The following is a 19,909-nucleotide window of genomic DNA, read 5'->3' on the forward strand; positions in this document are numbered from 1 at the left end:
ACCAGATCTTAGGCTGCAGCTCTAACTGCTTTCATGAGTAAAAAAAATTTTAACTGATATATCAACTTTTAGACAGTAGCTGAAAAAGTGTATCACTGTGATGTCTTAGGTCATTGGTTCCCAAACTTGGGGTTGTGGGCCCACTTGGGGTTTACAGGTAATTACATATGGGGTCTTTAGATCCTTTATAGCAGAGGTCACGGATTAGCGGACCACAGTCCGGATCTTGACCCACCTGCTGGCTTATCCGGACCCAACCTGATTTAAAACATTTATAAATTACAGCATGTTGTCTGACAGCAGTATCTAATTTCACTTGCACCGCTTCTCCTGATTGTACGGTAAAGCCCTCCTGAGAGCAGGCTGCACAGGATACAAATAAGCCAATGAGCTGTGTCAGTCTGGGTTGCTGCTGCAAGCTACTTTTAGACACAGCAGACAAACCTGTGGCAAGCTGGGTGGTGGGAAAGAAGGAGAAGACGATGAGAAAAAGTAAAAAGAAGGTGTGGACTGCTGGAAGAACTGCGGTGAACTTATAACAGAAAAGGGAAATGGCGTGCTCAACGTTGATCCTGCACATTTTGAGTATGTTTGGCTTAACCTACTGCTCAGAAGCAGGATTCTCCACCATGAACATGATTTAAAAATAAATATCGATCCAGGCTCAAAATGATCACCTTGATATGTGCTTTAGAATGGCTTTGTTGCCGTTCAAACCCAGGTTTAAAGCCTTGCAGGGGAGCATAAAGCCCATGTCTCTCATTAAGTCATGAAAAAAGAAAATTCACATGTTTTATAAAAAATATGTGAATCAGGAAAATGTCTATATACCAAACTCAACGATTGTTGCTCTCTACTTAAAAAAAAAACACATTAGATTTTAAAATGGTAAAATGTTCTATTTTTTATTTTATATTTTCTTTTATTTACAAAGTCAACTGATTTTTAATTGGTTACCCCTGCTCTATAGAAATGAAACTATGAAAATAATGAGGAAGCAGCTTTATTTGTCTTAAGATATAAAAGCATATCTTAGAAAAACAAACAAAAACATTAAACAAATACATTGGTTGTCACTGTTATTTTTACTTAGATCATAGATCAATCGATCTGTTAGAAATGTTTGTATTTTACTCAATTCTTTCTGGTTCTATCTTGTGGGTCAGGAACCAGAACATTTGGAAACCTCTGTTTTAGATTGTTTCTTTTGGTTGCTTTATTTGTAATTCTTGGGTCAAAAATAACTGCTTATGAGCAGGAATCTTAAAGATTGATAATCTGCCATTTTTATTATTTTGAATACAAGTTGTATCTAAATATCAGGACAGAATTTGAACCTATAATAAAAACGCTACCTTATAATCTTGTGGAAGACATTTAATGAGTTGTGTGTCAAGAGTAAATAGGCTTCCACATTTACTGCAGACATGAAATTATTCCTAAGAATATCCGTAGCTCAGCACAGTGAGATTACGTGCAGTGGATTTAAGACTCTCTGTGATGAAGTCATGGAGCTTCTCTTCACTGCCACGCCATGTGGTATTTCTGACAGCTGAACAAACTGCTGTGAGGACTGATCCAGAGCTCTACCAAGTGCACAGATCTCCGTTAAAACCCATCCCTCGACTGGTTGCCACGCAATAAAATCCCCCCCCCACATTTGAGCTCCTCTTTATGGAGCAGAATACAAGCAAATGCGAGAGCCCCTCTGTTTCTGCACCCATCTGTTCTGTCTGGAGACTTTTAAAGATCCTGAATCATGAAAGACAAATATCACCTTAGTTTTCACTGATGTTTTTGCTTTTAAAGACATTTAACTAACTATGACCAGTTTCGTACTTACACTATTTACATAGCATATGTATTCTTGCCTTAAGCTCAGGTGGTGGTTAACTCAGGATGAAACAGATATCATAGATAATTTCTGATTAAAGAATAAATTCAATTCACGGGTAACACGGACAATTTTACTGTAACATTTGTACAGCTACAATGTTTATTAAATAGGGGCACGTAAACATTAGGTACATCAGGTGCAAAATCTGCCAAGAAAAAGAAGAAACTAAAAATTTCCTATGATGCTGTAGATCAGACCTAAAAACAGACTTACACTACCTCGTTACATCATTGGAGATTCATACACTTTGCTTTAATATTGAAACAGGATCATCTATAGATCATTTTTGTTTTTATCAGGATTTCTTATCCTATGAATCTTTTTAATCAAATTATTAACCCTCAAACTTTATGTTTGCAGTGGATTTCACATCAATGACAAAATCATTTTAGTATCTCTTCGTTTTGCTTTGCAGATATCTCGTCTTCCTGCAGGTTAAGCGGGACCTCTACCACGGCCGCCTCCTTTGCAAGACATCAGATGCAGCTCTGCTGGCTGCCTACATATTACAAGGTGTGATAAACTGGAAATAGTGTAATGAAACCAGATTACTTTATTCTTGTCGGCGTGTCACATCACCCAGCAGAGCTCCATGCATGGGAATACATGTTAATGTATTGATGATTTCTTGCATTTTTTGTTATGTCTTTTGGTGAGATCGATAAGTTGAAAAAAACAGCAATTGTAAAATTCAGAGTTAGACATCCATGTCCACTGTGATTCACCGAACAAAATTCTACTCTTACTAAAAAGAATTGAGTGGTTTTGCTGATGCTGGATTATTCAAATGCAGGCAATTGCAATGCACTTAGAACATTTAACTCACTACACAGATGCCCTGTCAGCATTTAGCTTATTCTCCAACCTAAACACTCCCACTGCACCCATATATATTGTCCAAAGATGATGCATGTGTAAAAGTACCTGAGGTTATCAGCCGCTAGTGCTTAAGTATTTAGGTATTCCTGTAAAGGCTAGTGATCATTTTCTATGTTTCTTAGTGGTAATGATGAAGTTGAATGTAGCTCCCCTGGAATTCAATAAGGGATTCAAATCATTCTTCATTCAATGGGCATTTATTTGGCATTTAGAGTTTCAAGCTGTACTTAAATGCCAGCATAGGAAGGAAACACACAAAAAACACAACAATTACCCTTACATTGTCACAGTATTGTGGGGGAAAAACATGGAAAGGTGCTTTTAAAGTGAAGAAAATACAGTGCAACATCCTCCCATATCGGACAGACTCTTAATCAGCCTCTTACACCCAGTCATGCAATCTTTAGCCAATAATAGGTATTCATAATATTTATGCAGAATTTGCAAGCAGCATGTTTTACTCCCACACAAAATGTAGTAAAAAGTATAAAATAGAATAAGCCAACATAAGTGTGTGTGTTAAAAGTCTGTTCTGCATCTCAGTGCAGAGATATATTATACTGAATTACCTGGTGGTCCCCCAGTTTTCAGCATTGGGTCTGATAATTGCATTGTTTTTTCAGGTCATAAAGTCATTTTAAGATTAAAAAATACTGTTGAAATATCAGGCTAATTCTAGAACCTTTAGTTCTATGCAGTTTTACAGGGATATTTTGTAAACCCTAGCACCCCACTGCCTCAAACATGTATTGCAGCGGTGGTAGCTTCCATATGTGAAACAGCACAGATGTAACCCTGTCATCTGAAATGAAGTGAAGTCTCTACAAGCTGACATTTACTGTGACATAAAGCCAGAGTTGACTGTGGCTTCGAAAGCTACTAAACCAACGTTAACCTACAATTCTGTTCCAACAAGATTGCTTATGTTTGCAGGATCTTTTGTTATGCTCTCTATGGTGACGAGCAACACAGTCTAATTAAAGCATACAGAAAAAGTTAGCCTTATGCTAATTTAGGCAATACAGTTCACTTACTTCTCCAGGGGAAACATGGAAACTTATGCATCCCTTTGAAAATCTTTCTCCTTTATTGGCTCCTTCTACATGGAGAAGGTGTCGTGATTGTTTAAAGGTCTGACCCAAGATGCAGAGAACCACTCAGAGGGCAAGGCAAAGGTTAAACAGGTTTATTGAGGAAAAGGTAGAAGGGGGGAATCTGGAACTCAAAGAACTGGTGAACAGGAACTAGGAATTCTGGAGAGGTAATGACAATGATTAGTTCAGGGACCGTGGGAATCTTGGGTGCCGTAAAGATAATGCTAGTGAGGGACTCACGTTTGGGGGTTTCTTCTCTCACTTTTAATCCAGTAAGTGTGGGTTGATCCAGAGAAGAGGGGACACGTTGAAGAGTGGACAGGTAAATATTCTTTGGACCCGGAGGAGCAATGGAGCAGACTGTCACTTAGATTTCCAGGAGAACTTGAACGGTACATGTGGAGATTTATCCCCTGCTCAGTGTGAAGCTCAAACAATCCTTTCAGGGGAAGAAGGCCCAAACATCCAGTTTGCATCCCGTGCTCAATGTGAAGCTCAAACGGTCCTTCCAGTGGGAGAAGACCCAACATCCAGTTTGCAGGGTGACTTCCTGCCGAGAGGCAAAGACAAAAAAACAAGGTTAAAGTTCAGAGAGACAAAGACTCAGTTAGACTCAGTGAAACAAGGACTCAGGTTAGACTCAGCTAATCTAAGCATGGCTAGAGTACCCAAAACTGGCAAACACTCTGGCATCGAGGTAGTGACAGTCCACTGCTTAAGTACTCCTCCAGATGATCCAAAGAGCTGCAGGTGTGCAGGGAGGACCAACAATGACAGGGCGCCACCTGGTGGTGGAGGGAGAGACAGACACAAAACAGACCACACAAACTGGATTCCTGACAGAAGGTTTTCTTGATGCTATCCACATTTTTTTATTCTTCTGTTTTTTTTTTCTTTTAAGTTTTCTTTTTTCTTTTCTTTTGGATGGTGAAACCATTTCTTGTGCTGCTGTCGGGTATGCGTGGTCCTGCATGGTGCTGCAGTAGTGCAGACTTTCAGTTGTTGGTTTAGTGTCTCCAAATGATCAACACCGCCACACTGAACTGCCAGCAAGTGGAAATGTATTGTTATCCCGCTTCCAAAACGTGTGACTAGCCCAATGTATACAATTATAGAAAGTTCTTTGCTCATAAAAATATATCTGATTATTTGTGGAGGTAATAATACACCAATAATAACACATATCTAAATGCAGTCATCGGTTTAAGGCAGCAAAAAAGAGAAATTGTTCCTAATGTTCCTTTACACCTTTCTATGCCTGTGATACTTCAGCATGGATGTAGAAATCTTAAACCTTAACTTCTCTCTTCTGCTGCTTAATGCAAAAATGCTGGAAATTGGTCCAGCTAAAAAAAACTGTTGCATTGTGATAGCAGATGGAAAGATGGTAAATTAATATTACACCAGTCTATTAAATCTGCTTTTTTTTTTTCATTTTAGAAACATTAGAAAACTCAGATCAGTCATTTCACTTAACCAAGCTCAGAGAACAGTTACACAGTCTGCTGCAACGTCTAACTCCAGATATTGGATTATTCAGTTAGAGTTTTTAAGTAAAATTTTATTGAGAGTATAACTCTTGTATGGTCAGTACTTCTCTGACATGTTGTGCTTTTGTATTTCCCTATTTTGATGTTTGATCATTTTGATATGTATTTTTTAATATTTATTATGAATGCACCGAATTATTACAAGTCTTCACTAAAAAGCCATTATAATTGAACATCTGTCTTAGAGAGATGTTTAAGGGTCTTCAATTTAAGAAAATAATCTGCAGATTCACATTTCATTACCATCTTTCTTTTTATTTCTCCAGCTGAAATTGGAGATTATGATCCTGGGAAACACCCTGAGGGCTATAGCTCCAAGTTCCAGTTCTTCCCAAAGCACTCAGAGAAGTTGGAGCGACGAATTGCTGAGATTCACAAAACTGAGCTGATGTAAGGTGACACCCACTGGGATGCTTGTGCACCTGGGCTCCACTCCTCCTCTCTGTAGAGGAAAAATCCCATGTGGACCTGCTGACTCAAAGCCTCTATCTAATCAATTCTTCATCTATATTCGCTTCAATATTTGCTGTGTGTTTACCTTCTGGTTTATCTTAATGTAAAAAAAAAAAATACATAATTTCCACAGGCAGGGACCTCTGTACAGTCCATGTTTCAACTAACATTATTATTTTTTTTATTTTTTTATGTTTTTATTTTTTTGTTTTTGTTTCTTGTTTTGCCAATGGAAATAGATGTCCCAGCGCTGGCTGATAGCTCAACAGCTTTCCTTTGACAAACAGACCATTATGACTGTTGCCATAAGGCTTGATAATTGCATAAGAAACTTTATTGAAATAGACTTAGGGAGTAAATTGTATACAACAGACATGGAAAGGGAGATGAGAAAGAAAGACAGGATAAGAACTAAGGGGAGAGAGGAAGAGAGAGTGAGAGAGAGACAGGAAAGAGTACAAGGAAATAGAGAAAATTTAATAAAACAGCAAAAATACACAACACAGAAGATATATAGTAACTCCTACAAGTCTGCTTCCACACCTGTATGAGATGAGAGGAGCAGAAAACAGACAGCATAAAAGCAAAAAGAAGACAACAGACAAGCAAAGTAAACACCAACAAAAGCATCAAGAGCTGCGGGTATCCTTTAGATATCCATGTGTGTCAAAGGCAAAACCTATGATGGTTACACAATTTTATTCATGGTGGTTTATATCCGAACAGTACCAGGCATTCAAAATGGCCCATCCCAGTCAAAAGCCAGCCGAATGACTACTGGAACTCAGACGGAAACTCAGTTATATACATCTATATACATGTAGTTTATATATCAATGGATGGATAGATAATTCCAAAATAATATTTTGATACTGCTTATGTTACCGGTTCACTCTGCAGGTATGAAATAAACCATGGCTTGGGCATTCCTTGGATTTACTGTATATTGTGCTGCATATGTAGGTCTTAAAGAAAACAGGCATTGATTTTATCCTACAGTGCCCCCTATTGATTTTTAAATATGTTTTATTATATAAAGTACAGACTTCCTTGGTTTTCAATCTTCACACCTTTTTTGAAAAAAGGGGAAGATTAAGAATAAAAAAGGGTTAAAAATGACTTGTACCTTTAGCAGTCCTTCATACTGTTGAGTATCAGAGATCGAAGGCTGCATGGGCAGGAGATTGATCTTTTTTCTATTACGCTCAGTATGACTACAGCAGCTGTGGCATTGCTTTATACCCTTTAAATTATTATTATTTTTTATTGTGCTATTGCTTAGTTTAGGTAGAATAGAATAGAATAGAATAGAATAGAATAGAATAGAATAGAATAGAATAGAATAGAATAGAATAGAATAGAATACAATAATTTTACAGTCTTTCAGCAGAAAAGACTGTAAAAATTAAAAACAATTATGACAAAACATTGAAATAAAGGAGAAGAAATTAATTTAAATACATGTTGTTTTCAAGTTAAACTTATACTTGCTCTATGTGTTGAGGATTTCTTTCCTTGTATTTTTGTTGGCTGTAGAGCCAAGCCGTTGCTAGAAGAAACCATCTAGTCTACTAAAACATTTAAGTTGAACCAGATACACTATTAATCGATTTGTTTTTTCCCAGAGGTCAGACTCCTGAAACATCAGAGCTCAATTTCTTGCAAAAGGCCCAGACTCTAGAGACGTATGGAGTGGACCCTCATCCATGCAAGGTAATCTTTTCATTCAAAACAAAAACTAAACATTAAACAATGTGTTTATCATTGTTAGATCTTATGTATTTATTTCTGTTTTGATACTTTCATTTACTTAAGCATTTTGAATTAGTTTTAATGCCTGACTGAAACCATGGTATTGTTCTCTTTTTAGGATGTGTCAGGGAATCCTGCTTTTCTGGCTTTCACTCCGTTTGGATTCACTGTGCTACAAGGAAACAGGAGGGTCCATTTCCTCAAATGGTTAGCATAGATAAGATATTTATCCAAGTACCTGGACCAAAACAATCACATTAAGGCTCTCCTTCATATCAGTTCAATCACTGCGGATTTTTGTCTCATTTTAAGAGGACAAATGAGTCAAGTAGTTAAGTAGCATGTTCCAGAGATAACTGATTTAACAGTTATGGGTAACTTATTCTGGATCCTCAAGCCAATTAGACGAACTATTCCTGTTGAACTCATCCTCCATGCTTCTTACATTAGAAAGTTTCAAAACACTTGGAAACATTCTTTTACATCCAAATCCAGACATTTTCCCCAAAGTTGTCTCTTTCTGTGTCTTTATTTGCTAACATTTCTCCTTTTTTCTGCTTTCCTAATTTGTAATTCCTTATTCTTCTACAATTTGCTCTTCATTATCTATTCTTTCTACACATCAGGGAGGAGGTAACCAAACTCAAGTTTGAAGCAAAGACATTCCATATATATGCAACTCAGAATGAGGTATGGGAATTCTTCACAAAAAGCTTGACAACACAGATCTTTACAGCGCTGAAAGCGAATTAGTTATATTCTTTGGAAGCATTTGTGCTACCTATAAAAGTCTACAAAAGCCATGAAGTGTTAAATGTGACTTTAAGTTAAGGGTTGTCATTTTTATATGTTACAGGACAGGAAGATTATACTTACTTACTTTGCACCTACACCAGAGGCCTGTAAGCATCTGTGGAAGTGTGGAGTAGAGAACCAGGCCTTCTATAAGTAAGTGACAGGATATGGATATCTATTTTGGAATTTTAGATGAAATATTAATACAAAGTATGACAAAATTATGTTGTTAAAGGAAAATAATACAGCTTATAAACGGCTTAGTTTTTTTATTCTTATGCCATTTCTAGGAAGTCCTTATGGCCTTGTATTCCTTTTCTCTGCTGTGATTGCAATGTTTCACTTTGCATGAATCTATGACACAAATAAGTTACAATACATTTACGGCTGTAACCAAATTAAAAAAGGAAAAAGTTCAAGGGGTCTGCATACTTTGGCGAGGCTCTCTACACTGGATTAATTCCCCTTTGTTGGCTCACAGGTTAGAGAAATCAAGTCAAGTTCGCACTGTTTCCAGTGGCAATCTCTTCTTCAAGGGTAGTCGCTTCAGATACAGGTATACAAACAACCTTTATGACTGAATCATTTGTACAATTCAGTTTCATTTCTGTATTAGGAACACATCTGACTGTTTGGAAAGATTGTTAACAGACTGGTGTGTCATTCTCTGTTTGGTAGTGGAAAGGTTGCAAAAGAGGTTATGGAACAAAGTGCCAGAATCAAGAGGGATCCCCCTGAGATCCACAGGTCCTTATTTCTATTTAATAATCCAGTTATTATATTTTGATTTAATTGGGTAATTTTTTTTTTATATCTATTCATGTGTACTTTTTTGTATCTATTGTTTGGTTGTTGTTTTTTTTTGGTGCCAGGGCTGGCATGGTTCCCAGCAGGAGTTGTCCATCTATTACTCACGGTCCCCGTTTGACCAGCGTGCCGAGAACCCGGAGGAGAGCTGTGCACATCTCCATTATGGAAGGTTAGCACACTCACACACGTCACAAACAAAAATATTAGACTAAAGGGAAACCTTAGCAATGCTGAGCAATAAATGATTCAGCATTTACTAAGAGTATTAAAAAGATTAGAGACTGGTTAACTACTCTTTGGACAACCTCCCTATGGTAACAGAAGAGAAAGGAAAGGCTACTGCATACTACAAATCTTCATTATTATTATTATTAATGCTTAGACAGATTGATCTTTAAATAATAATTGGAAACATTTGGAAACACACATTTTTATTTAGCAAACATTCCAATAGCATGATGCTGCCACCACCTTACAATACCATAGGGACGGAGCATTTAGGGTGATGTTAGTTTTCCTCAACATCATATTCCAAAAGAAGATTTAATTTTGGTCTCTTATTCTGCTTGTTAGCTGTGCCCCTTACATGGCTTGCAATAATATTTAACCTTAAACCTTGGCGTTTCCCACCACTGCTCTCCCGTAGAGACATGAGTCACAAAACAAATGGTTGTCACAGTCTCTTTTATCTTTGCTGTTGATTTCTGTATCTCTTCCATGGTTACTCTGGGCCTTTTGGCTGCCTCTCTTATCAATGCTCTGCTTGCCCAGTTTGTCAGTTAAGATGGATGGGCATGTCTATTACATGTCTATATCAAACGTAGGGTCATTTTATCCCATTTTAATGGACATATCCCAGCATGGTCAAAGCAGACTTCAGTATGTTTCCTTTCAGTATGAGCTGGCTCCCTGGTGTGTCCCTAATTCTCTGTATTTTATATCAGCCTTTCTCTGTTGGATGTGCAAAATCAGAAGCAAGCACGCATCCATCTTAAGGCACCCATCAGCCTGCTCCCTCAAGCATTGATTTTGTCATGAGAAAGTCTTGCTGTCACTTTATAAAGGCCGCTAACTGTCCCCTCTCCCACCCAATTGGCTATTAACCTTTAGCCAGTGCTTTCACTGCAAGAGTTTTTCCTTTTTCGAACAGCTTGTTTAGACTAATAAACTTTTACCAGTCTATGGAGCATTGAATGCAGGTCTTTTGTCAAGCCAGTCCACCTCTCATCACGGGCATGGAGTACAGGGTTTGTCAAATGAATGCAACAATACATGTCCCCCACATGGGTTTTGTTCCTCTTGTATTTCAGCTGGTAATAATATCACAACCTGAAAATAGCTCCTGCTGTCAGAGGTCAGGCTGCGTATGTCCCAGCTGATAGGAGGGAGGCGGGAATGTGGACTGTGGAAGTAGCAGGTGGGATTTCATAGCCTTGTCTGTCACTTTCTCATTGTTCTGCCATTCGTCTCTCTCTGCCAACTTGCCGGGCAATTTTTTGTAACCAACCGACCCGAGACAGGAGGTCTGCTCACTTTCTGTACTCTGAGGTAAAATTCGACAGCAGGAAGGTAAAATCAGGACAGGCAGCAAGAAAAAAGGCTAGGTTAAATAACTAGCTGAACATTTGCCTTGAGGTTAGGCTTTCTTTCTTTTTTCTTTTCATTTTTTAAATTTGTATAGTAAAATCATGGTGAAGTGCTTGATTCGGATCAAGACGAAGGTGAACGTTCACCTACGTATGATCAACCATTGCTATCGGGAAGTTAAGGTCCGCGTGTTATCTATGGGACCCAGGCTCCTAGGCAAAGCTCTGGGGGTTCTGCCACTTTTCCCAGCCCTCCCTGGAGGATCTTCTACCTCAGGATCTGGTTCTGGGTCAGGACATAACTCCAAATCTCCCTCCAGGCTGGCTGTCCCGTCCTTCATGCATGGTTACAGTCATTTACAAGCCAATTCTGCAGGTAATATCCCAAGCTGGTCGGGTTTAATGGACGCTTTGTGTTATTTTGGCTAAGAGCTGTGTAAGTGGATAGGAGAATACAGCCAAGAAGAGCATATGTTCATAACAGATTTTATACGCGGGGTAAATTCCAAGGTTATTACAGAAAAAAAAAACCCAGAGGAAAAAATGGCAATAAGCTGTCTGAAAATCTGACCTATCCACTCAGTTATTATGTATACACTGTGTGACTGTAGCTAAGGGCAGATGTTATTAAGCTAAAGTGGTCCAAGAATAGAAACTTGAGGAGCCCAACATGTGATTGTTTGGTCTGTGGCGGCTGGTGGAGTTTTCTCCAGGGGTGGCTATAAATTTAAAAAAAAGATGTATAACCAAAAAAAATTTAACTTACCGTATACTAAGTTATTACACCAGTATATTTATATGAATGCCAACAACAAAAACAATTATAAAAACTTTATAAAAACAAAACATAATTTAATTTACAGGTTTATTTTTTGTACAACATTCTTGCCCTTCTGAGGCTTTGTGAAGATAAATTTGTGTTTTGCATGGTCCAATATTGTGTGACAAACCTAAAAAACAAAAAGGCCCTAGCACCCTCTATTGGTCAGCCACCACTGTGTTTGGTTATTTGTTTATAACTGCCAGATGAAACAACCAGTTTGCCAAATGAGACCTGAACCAATTTAGCATATCAGTATTCTAGTTAATCAACAAGCATGTTATGAAAAACTGTGTTAATAAGTGTTATTTATAAAACCTTTTCCAGTGCAGTCTTTGTGCTGTCAGATGTGAAAAATTCAACAGAACAATATAAGTGATTGTATGTTTTTATCAAAAATTAGTAAATTATTTAATACATTTCCTTCTCATTTCTTTAACAACTTTAGGCTAGTTATAACCCTCTGATTAAATATTATGGAGGCATCCTTCTTTAAAGAATATATCCACAACATTTTTCAGGGCCTGTGAAAAATGATCTGGAGAAAAAGATAATAACTAAACAAAGTAGGAGAGAACTGGATTATTAAGCTTAGAATAAAAAGATACATGATGAATAGCAAGATTTGAAAAGGTAAATCCTTCTTTACAGTGGTAAGTTAAAATTAAAATAAATTAAAACTGAAGTTTTTGTAATGCAAAACTTGGATCACAACAATTTCTTTATGTGATATGGGTCAGATAGATAAAAAAATTGGTTTTAAAAATTCAGGTGTCTATAATATATATATATATATATATATATATATATATATATATATATATATATATATATATATATATATATATATATATAAACATTAAACATGTTCTTAATGTTTTCATATTTCTTATGAATGGATGCCCTAAGATTAAGAGTTTTGGTGAACAGATAAATGCCAACAAATATCTGTCTGCCTAGAATTACCTCCCATGTCAACGGAGCGTGCATCGCCATAAGCTCTTACACATTGATGAGAAAACAGATTGAAATATGAACAAAAATTTAACTTTTAAACATATTCTTAACATTTTGTCAGAAATGATCTAGAATGGTGTTCATAACAAATGCAGAGAATATATTCACTGGACACTGATTGTAGCACATCAACTGAAACATTTCTCCATACAAGTAAAAATCATATTTATTTAAATGTATCTGTCCACCAAAAACTCTTACATTTTAAGCGCATCCCTGCATAAGAAATATGAAAACATTAAGAATAAGTTTAAAAAGTTCCCTTTTCGTTCATATTTCATCTTTTCTCATCAGTGTGCCAGAGGGTAGGTAATTCTTGGAAGGCAGGTATTTCTCGGCATAACACCAGTAAGAGAAAATGTGGACTAGCACGTAGGACGAGATGGAAACATATCGGCAGAATGATTGACAATTAGGAGGACCAATTATTTTGATCAACCACCCGGAAAAAGAACATCCTCCACAATACATTTAAGTAAGAAATAATAACTTGCCACAGATGCAAATAAACTAGGTAGGTAGGTAAGTGCAGCGCCACCGAATGTAAAACATGTTGGTAGTAGTATCAGTACTTCTTGGGATTTTTCATTAAGATGTATGAAATTAAGAGCATTTCTGAAAGCGTGTGTTGGAAGCAAAATATTCAGACGCTTGCAGAGATATTCAACCATTCAGCTTCATTGAGAGTTATAGCATGCATAGAAAATAGATGGAATGCTCTTTTTTGTATTAATGTGCTTTATCAAATTAGTTCACTTATGCAACCAGGTTAGGCAACTGATTTTATTTTACACTTACTTTTCATTATTCTTTTTACCTGAATTGTATATTAATCATTATGATGGTTATAAAAATATTGTGGTTATGAGAGCACAATATTGAAAAATATTTCCTGCCAACATTGAGTCTTAAGGGCTACTAAAAGATGAGGAGGAAGACAATGATGGATTAGAGGCTTTGAAAACAAGCCAGTTATCAGAAAAAATGAAATAGGCCACAATAAAGCTTAATTAAATCCTTTATTAAAAAGTAAATGATGAAACAAAACCAAACCTGTTGCAGACCAAAACTCTAACCAGGACGAGATTCATTTTGGAGGTAGAATAGGGGTGAAGGATAACCATAGGATATTACCGTAGTATAGACGCAGTAGAGTGAGTTGTTAGGCTACTTTAAAATAAAGGGGCTTAAATGAAAAGTTTGACATTTTTTTTTTTTATTAAAAGTAATAAGTAAGAGCATTCTAATTATTTAACCCTGATAGCATACGGACATGGGCCACTTAAAGCAATAATCCGGCACTGTAGATATTCATCTGGCCCACACAAAACAGATGTGAACCTTAAGTTTCCCACGTATGGTTCTGCAAATGTTGTCCAGCTTTACCTAAACGAATCTGGGCCGAAATATGGCAAGTAAGAATCTGCTTATCTGGATGCGAGCCTAAAGTGGACCACATATAGCTCTGCACTTGTGACCCACCTTTACCAAATCACATTTGGAGCATTCTTGGACAAAGTATGACAAGTAAGCATCCACTGATTTGCCATGTTAATGACAGAAAAAGAAGTACCCAATAAATTAGATTTAGAGTTTGGGGTATTACAAAAGATGGCTGCATATTTGCAGAAACTGTGAATCTGGACAGATTCAGTCATCTTTTAATATCACTCTGCGGACTCTCTTGGTTCATTGTTAGCCAAACAACCTCTTAAGGAAGAATAAAAAATGCCCTTGTTACCGTATGTTTTAATAATCCACTTCTGTGTTCTCAGGTTTGGAGTCTCTTCGAGACAGTGCCCACTCCACACCAGTGCGCTCCGTCTCCCATGGCGACTCCTTCATGTCCAGCCGGGGCCACCTGGAGGACAGCAGTGAGGCCAGCACGTCAGGAGTAATCTCCGATGAGACCTACAGCCCCTCGGACAGCGTGCTGCCCACTCCTGTAGCAGAGCATGGGGTGGAGCTTCCTTCAGCTCGCCACCTCAACGGCTCACCCTGCAGCATCGATGAGGAGAAGGAATCAGAGGCGAGGGCTCTCAAAGAGGGGCAGGCAGGGGAGTTCAGATCCGGAAGGAGAGCAATGGGTGAGGTCCGTAGCAGGCCTTCACAAGGTGCTGATGTAGAGGATCTTAACAAGTTCATCCTGAGCGTGCTGCGTCTGTTCCTGGTCACTATCGGACTGTTGTTCGCCCTGCTGCTGCTGCTCATCATGTTGACAGAGTCCGACCTGGACATCGCCTTCCTGAGAGACATCCGCAAGACACCTGAGTTCCAGCAGTTTCATTTTGAGTATTTCTGCCCTCTCCGGCGCTGGTTCGCCTGTAAGTTGCGATGGATGGGTAGTTTTCTCATTAGCAAATGAGGTGAAGCAACTGAAGAAAGTACACAACTAAACACAGACCTCCGGTGATGGACATGGAATATGTGGAAATAACAGGAGAGAAGGGAGAGGAAGGCAACAGCTTTGATTATGTTGGCTCCGCTTCTCCCAGGAAGAAGTTCCTGTCACAAGCCACAGACTGCCATAATTATTATCTATGACTATCACTACATATGTAGGGGAAGAAATCTCACTTTATTTTAGTGATTCAGGTCATTTCAAGGTATTTTATTTTCACAAAAAGTCCCAATAGCAGGGTGGATCAAAGATTTGATCCGGGTCTTTCAGGTTGTGTTTGGTCAGCCAGAGATCATAGTTGCCTTTATTTTTCTATTCTTTATACTTTATAACATTGCTGTGAGAGAGGTCAACTAGAATGTTTGTGGTTATTTCAATAGGATAGTTCTGGTGAGAAACAAAAAGGACAGAAAAGCTGATTAGTTTTGCTCAAAACAACAAAGATCCAATCAAAAACAGCACCTTCTAGAAACACTGGCAACACTAAAGATCCTTTAGCTTTAGCTTATTTTCATCCATAATCAAATGTATGTATTCATACAGCAGGGGACATTTTATTTTGTAAGAGGAACTTATTCTTTAGAAAATCAGCCGTGCCAAAGTTTTTGCCACACTTATGATCTATACGGAAGAAATGTTAAAAAAAAATAAATAAAGCCAATTTATTTGTTTATTTTTTATTTAATTTTGATTGGTGTTTGGAAAGTGTTAATTTATAAGCTTCCAGTTTCAGTAGAGAATGAAAAAAGAGGCAACAAAAGGGCCAATTTCTCTCTCTGCTCTTGAAAATGGGAAAGAAAAAAGAACATGTCACTTAAGAAATTACATTATGCTAATACAACAAAATTATTTAGGGCATTTTACACACTTTTTAAAGGTTCCTATACAAGTTGAGAGTTTTGTAAAGGCTTCTTATGGAAGACAAACCTGTGTGGATGGAAGGCAAAGTTTAGAATCAGAAAATATTAAATAGTGAAGGTAGACAAGTTCTTACACAGATAATCTGTCTTGGAGCCCAAAATCTGGCTATACTCTATTAAAACAACTACAAAAAAGTTATTTATGATCACTTTATGACATGAAGAGTGATGCAGGTGCTACCCTGTCAGCTAGTTTGAACAATGTTTTTGTCTGTGTTGCTGTGTCTTTGTCAGGTGTTGTCTCACCTTCATTTTAGTCTAAACAATAAAGTAGAATTAAAGTCAACAAAATAAAATAAGCTCTCATTTAAGATGTTATGGTTATAGGTTAACTGTTAATTAAATAAGAGCCAAACAACACAATCGGTTTCTGTGTGAGAAGTTGGTATCTTCCTTTACAGTAACTGTAAGGAACTGTGATGCTGTAGAGCTAGTCAAGTGTTTGTTTAGTTCTCCTCCTAAAATCTGTAGACAGTTTGTCTTTTTGTGGAGTAATGTTAAAAATCTGAAATCATTTCTATTGAGGGAAATTTGATTGTAAAATTCTTAAATTAGTGCTACTTTCTCATATTGTTCAGAGTTAGCTCTTATGTCAGAAAACCAACAGAAGTGAGACATTTAAGTTTGTTTGACCCTGCTTTTCTAATTCATGCATTTATTTGTAAGCCTTAGTTTATTTAAACTATGTTCATTTATGTAAAAATCTTTCTGTTTAAATTATGGACGCCTCTTCACAGTGGCTGTAATATCTTTCTCAACATTGTTTTCACTTCAACATTTTTTTATGCCAATTAAGAAATCCTAATTATATTATTGTTAATGCCTACACATCAGTATGTATCGCCGTGCTTACCAAAGAAACCTCTGTTGTCTGTAAGAGTGTTTGCATCAACAGATGAAGCTCTACTAGTCTGCTGACCTACTTCAGCCTTATTACTCTGATTTTTGCAAGCAAACCTATAATGTGTCTTTAGTTACCAAAAAACTCCAAACCATCTCCATTTGTCAGGTTATACAGTCAAATGTTTGTTTTCGGAAAAAAAACTACACCTTTAAAGAGCAGATTTTTTTACACATAGAAATGAAAATGTAAATGAAAAAAAAAATTCCAGCTTTTTATTTTGTACCTTTAAAACCAAATGTTTTACTAATAGCCTTTTATTTTGTCCACATCTAACATCAATCATCTAACAACTTCCTGTTTAATGGCGCTGTGATTTATTTCCAAATTCCACAATATTACTTTCTGCAAAGTCAGTTCACATACTGATTAATATACCTTTACATTTTTTTTCCTTGGTTGGCGAGGAAGTGAAATGATGGCGCGCCTCAAATATGTCGCATCTCCGAGTTGTATAATGAGAATTTTGAAAAAGATATGAGGAAGAGAGTAGCGGACCTCCACAAGTCAGGATCATATATGGGTACAGAGTTTTCAATGCTTCATAGCTGATGTCTTTATTTTATCAAACTATAGGCCAGAATAAACAGCATGGCTATTAGCAACCATCATACTTAACAGGAAGGTCTCAGTGCCAGAGAGGAACGTATTTTGATTCAAAGCGTGTGTTTCAATCACAGATCAAATCAAGCAATGGCAGCATACTGCCAAACATTATAGCTTCAAGCAATCTTTCTGAGCGGACTCACAACTCAACATATATCAGGAAGAATATTTCTGCAGACTATTGTTAGACGGTTGTGATAGATTAGCCAAAACACTTTCCTAATGCAATTTAGTTTAAAGGCAAAGCTACCAAATGTTGAGGTTCCTCAGATTTTGTAGAATATTCTCTCATTTTGGTATTTAGTAATTAATCATTTATGCATTCAAAACAAATCTAAAACAGGAAAAGGTTTGCTCTGATTAAATATGAGAACGTGAGAAAAACAGGTTGTCCACTTTTCCTATACAGTCCTTGTATAGGTCTGGTTTTGATGCATATCTTTGTTTGCTTATCTTTGTTTGCTTCTTATACACTATATTGCCAAAAGTATTTGCTCACCCATCCAAATTATTGGAATCAGGTGTTCCAATCACTTCCATGGCCACAGGTGTATAAATTCAAGCACCTAGGCATGCAGACTGTTTTTACAAACATTTGTGAAAGAATGGGTCGCTCTCAGGAGCTCAGTGAATTCCAGCGTGGAACTGTGATAGGATGCCACCTGTGCAACAAATCCAGTCGTGAAATTTCCTCGCTCCTAAATATTCCACAGTCAACTGTCAGCTGTATTATAAGAAAATGGAAGTGTTTGGGAACGACAGCAACTCAGCCACGAAGTGGTAGGCCACGTAAACTGACGGAGCGGGGTCAGCGGATGCTGAAGCGCATAGTGCGAAGAGGTCGCCAACTTTCTGCAGAGTCAATCACTACAGACCTCCAAACTTCATGTGGCCTTCAGATTAGCTCAAGAACAGTGCGCAGAGAGCTTCATGGAATGGGTTTCCATGGTCGAGCAGCTGCATCCAAGCCATACATCACCAAGTGCAATGCAAAGCGTCGGATGCGGTGGTGTAAAGCACGCCGCCACTGGACTCTAGAGCAGTGGAGACGCGTTCTCTGGAGTGACGAATCGCGCTTCTCCATCTGGCAATCTGATGGACGGGTCTGGGTTTGGCGGTTGCCAGGAGAACGGTACTTGTCTGACTGCATTGTGCCAAGTGTAAAGTTTGGTGGAGGGGGGATTATGGTGTGGGGTTGTTTTTCAGGAGCTGGGCTTGGCCCCTTAGTTCCAGTGAAAGGAACTCTGAATGCTTCAGCATACCAAGACATTTTGGACAATTCCATGCTCCCAACTTTGTGGGAACAGTTTGGAGCTGGCCCCTTCCTCTTCCAACATGACTGTGCACCAGTGCACAAAGCAAGGTCCATAAAGACATGGATGACAGAGTCTGGTGTGGATGAACTTGACTGGCCTGCACAGAGTCCTGACCTCAACCCGATAGAACACCTTTGGGATGAATTAGAGCGGAGACTGAGAGCCAGGCCTTCTCGTCCAACATCAGTGTGCGACCTCACAAATGCGCTTCTGGAAGAATGGTCAAAAATTCCCATAAACACACTCCTAAACCTTGTGGACAGCCTTCCCAGAAGAGTTGAAGCTGTTCTAGCTGCAAAGGGTGGACCGACGTCATATTGAACCCTATGGATTAGGAACGGGATGTCACTTAAGCTCATATGTGAGTCAAGGCAGGTGAGCAAATACTTTTGGCAATATAGTGTATCTATCGTTTAATTCAGTTTAGACCAGTAAATTATAGAAGTTGAAAAATCATTCAAGGCGTAATCTTTGGTTTTTAGATTTGTGCTAATGTTTAAATGTTGTTAATCGTGGTGCCTAAGTCCAGCATTCAGCTCCAGAGGCCTGGTTAAACAGTGATCAGGTGATTCAGGTGTTTTAGAGGAAGGGATGCATCGAAAGTTTAACGCTTTACCTTTCGAGGACTAGAATTACTTAAAATAAGCCAGACACTCAATATTTCCTATTTTGATGTGAAAAAAAGTCTGACTAATCAAATGTAAATCTTTGCTTTCAAGGGGCACCAATCATTTAAGGGGCTTTGAAACATGTAGCTGCATGTTTTGAACAGACGGTCTGTTCCAGAAGAAACGTTTTTCTGTTAAGTCCCATTGAAGTCTTCGTCTTTTTTTGCAAATTGATCAAATTTGAGTTTTTAAAAAAAAAGAGGGACATATTCTAAATTGTCTGTAATGACGTTCGTAAAGGGGATTTAGAAATGTTTTAATTCCAAAATAACAAAAAGATAAAAAGGTGTGCTTTTTACTTTGTGTCCACTTGTTCAATGCAGTTGGATCGATCCACAACCCTGTCTGAATTAAAAATTTGAACTGTCACAGATTATCAAGCGAATTGTTTAATCTCACTGAAACGTCTGAAACAGATTTAAGTGTTGTACATGTTCTAACGTC

The 19,909-nt window shown here is 37.8% G+C and overlaps 1 protein-coding gene across 1 annotated transcript in view; it reads left to right on the top strand.

The window, feature by feature from the left end:
* frmd5 (FERM domain containing 5) overlaps nucleotides 1-17,607 on the top strand; it is a 77,678-nt gene extending 60,071 nt beyond the window's left edge. Inside the window, exons 5-14 of the mRNA XM_015371575.1 lie at nucleotides 2,313-2,410; nucleotides 5,687-5,810; nucleotides 7,499-7,586; nucleotides 7,744-7,832; nucleotides 8,252-8,315; nucleotides 8,482-8,573; nucleotides 8,902-8,976; nucleotides 9,099-9,167; nucleotides 9,293-9,399; nucleotides 14,429-17,607. Coding sequence (XP_015227061.1) covers nucleotides 2,313-2,410; nucleotides 5,687-5,810; nucleotides 7,499-7,586; nucleotides 7,744-7,832; nucleotides 8,252-8,315; nucleotides 8,482-8,573; nucleotides 8,902-8,976; nucleotides 9,099-9,167; nucleotides 9,293-9,399; nucleotides 14,429-15,018 — 1,396 coding nt within the window. The 3' untranslated portion in view covers nucleotides 15,019-17,607. The remainder of the gene's footprint in view (nucleotides 1-2,312; nucleotides 2,411-5,686; nucleotides 5,811-7,498; nucleotides 7,587-7,743; nucleotides 7,833-8,251; nucleotides 8,316-8,481; nucleotides 8,574-8,901; nucleotides 8,977-9,098; nucleotides 9,168-9,292; nucleotides 9,400-14,428) is intronic.
* The last annotated feature ends 2,302 nt before the right edge of the window (nucleotides 17,608-19,909 follow it).

Source organism: Cyprinodon variegatus, unplaced genomic scaffold (assembly GCF_000732505.1).
Source record: "Cyprinodon variegatus isolate N-32 unplaced genomic scaffold, C_variegatus-1.0 Scaffold61, whole genome shotgun sequence".
In the NCBI taxonomy this organism is placed as follows: domain Eukaryota; kingdom Metazoa; phylum Chordata; class Actinopteri; order Cyprinodontiformes; family Cyprinodontidae; genus Cyprinodon; species Cyprinodon variegatus.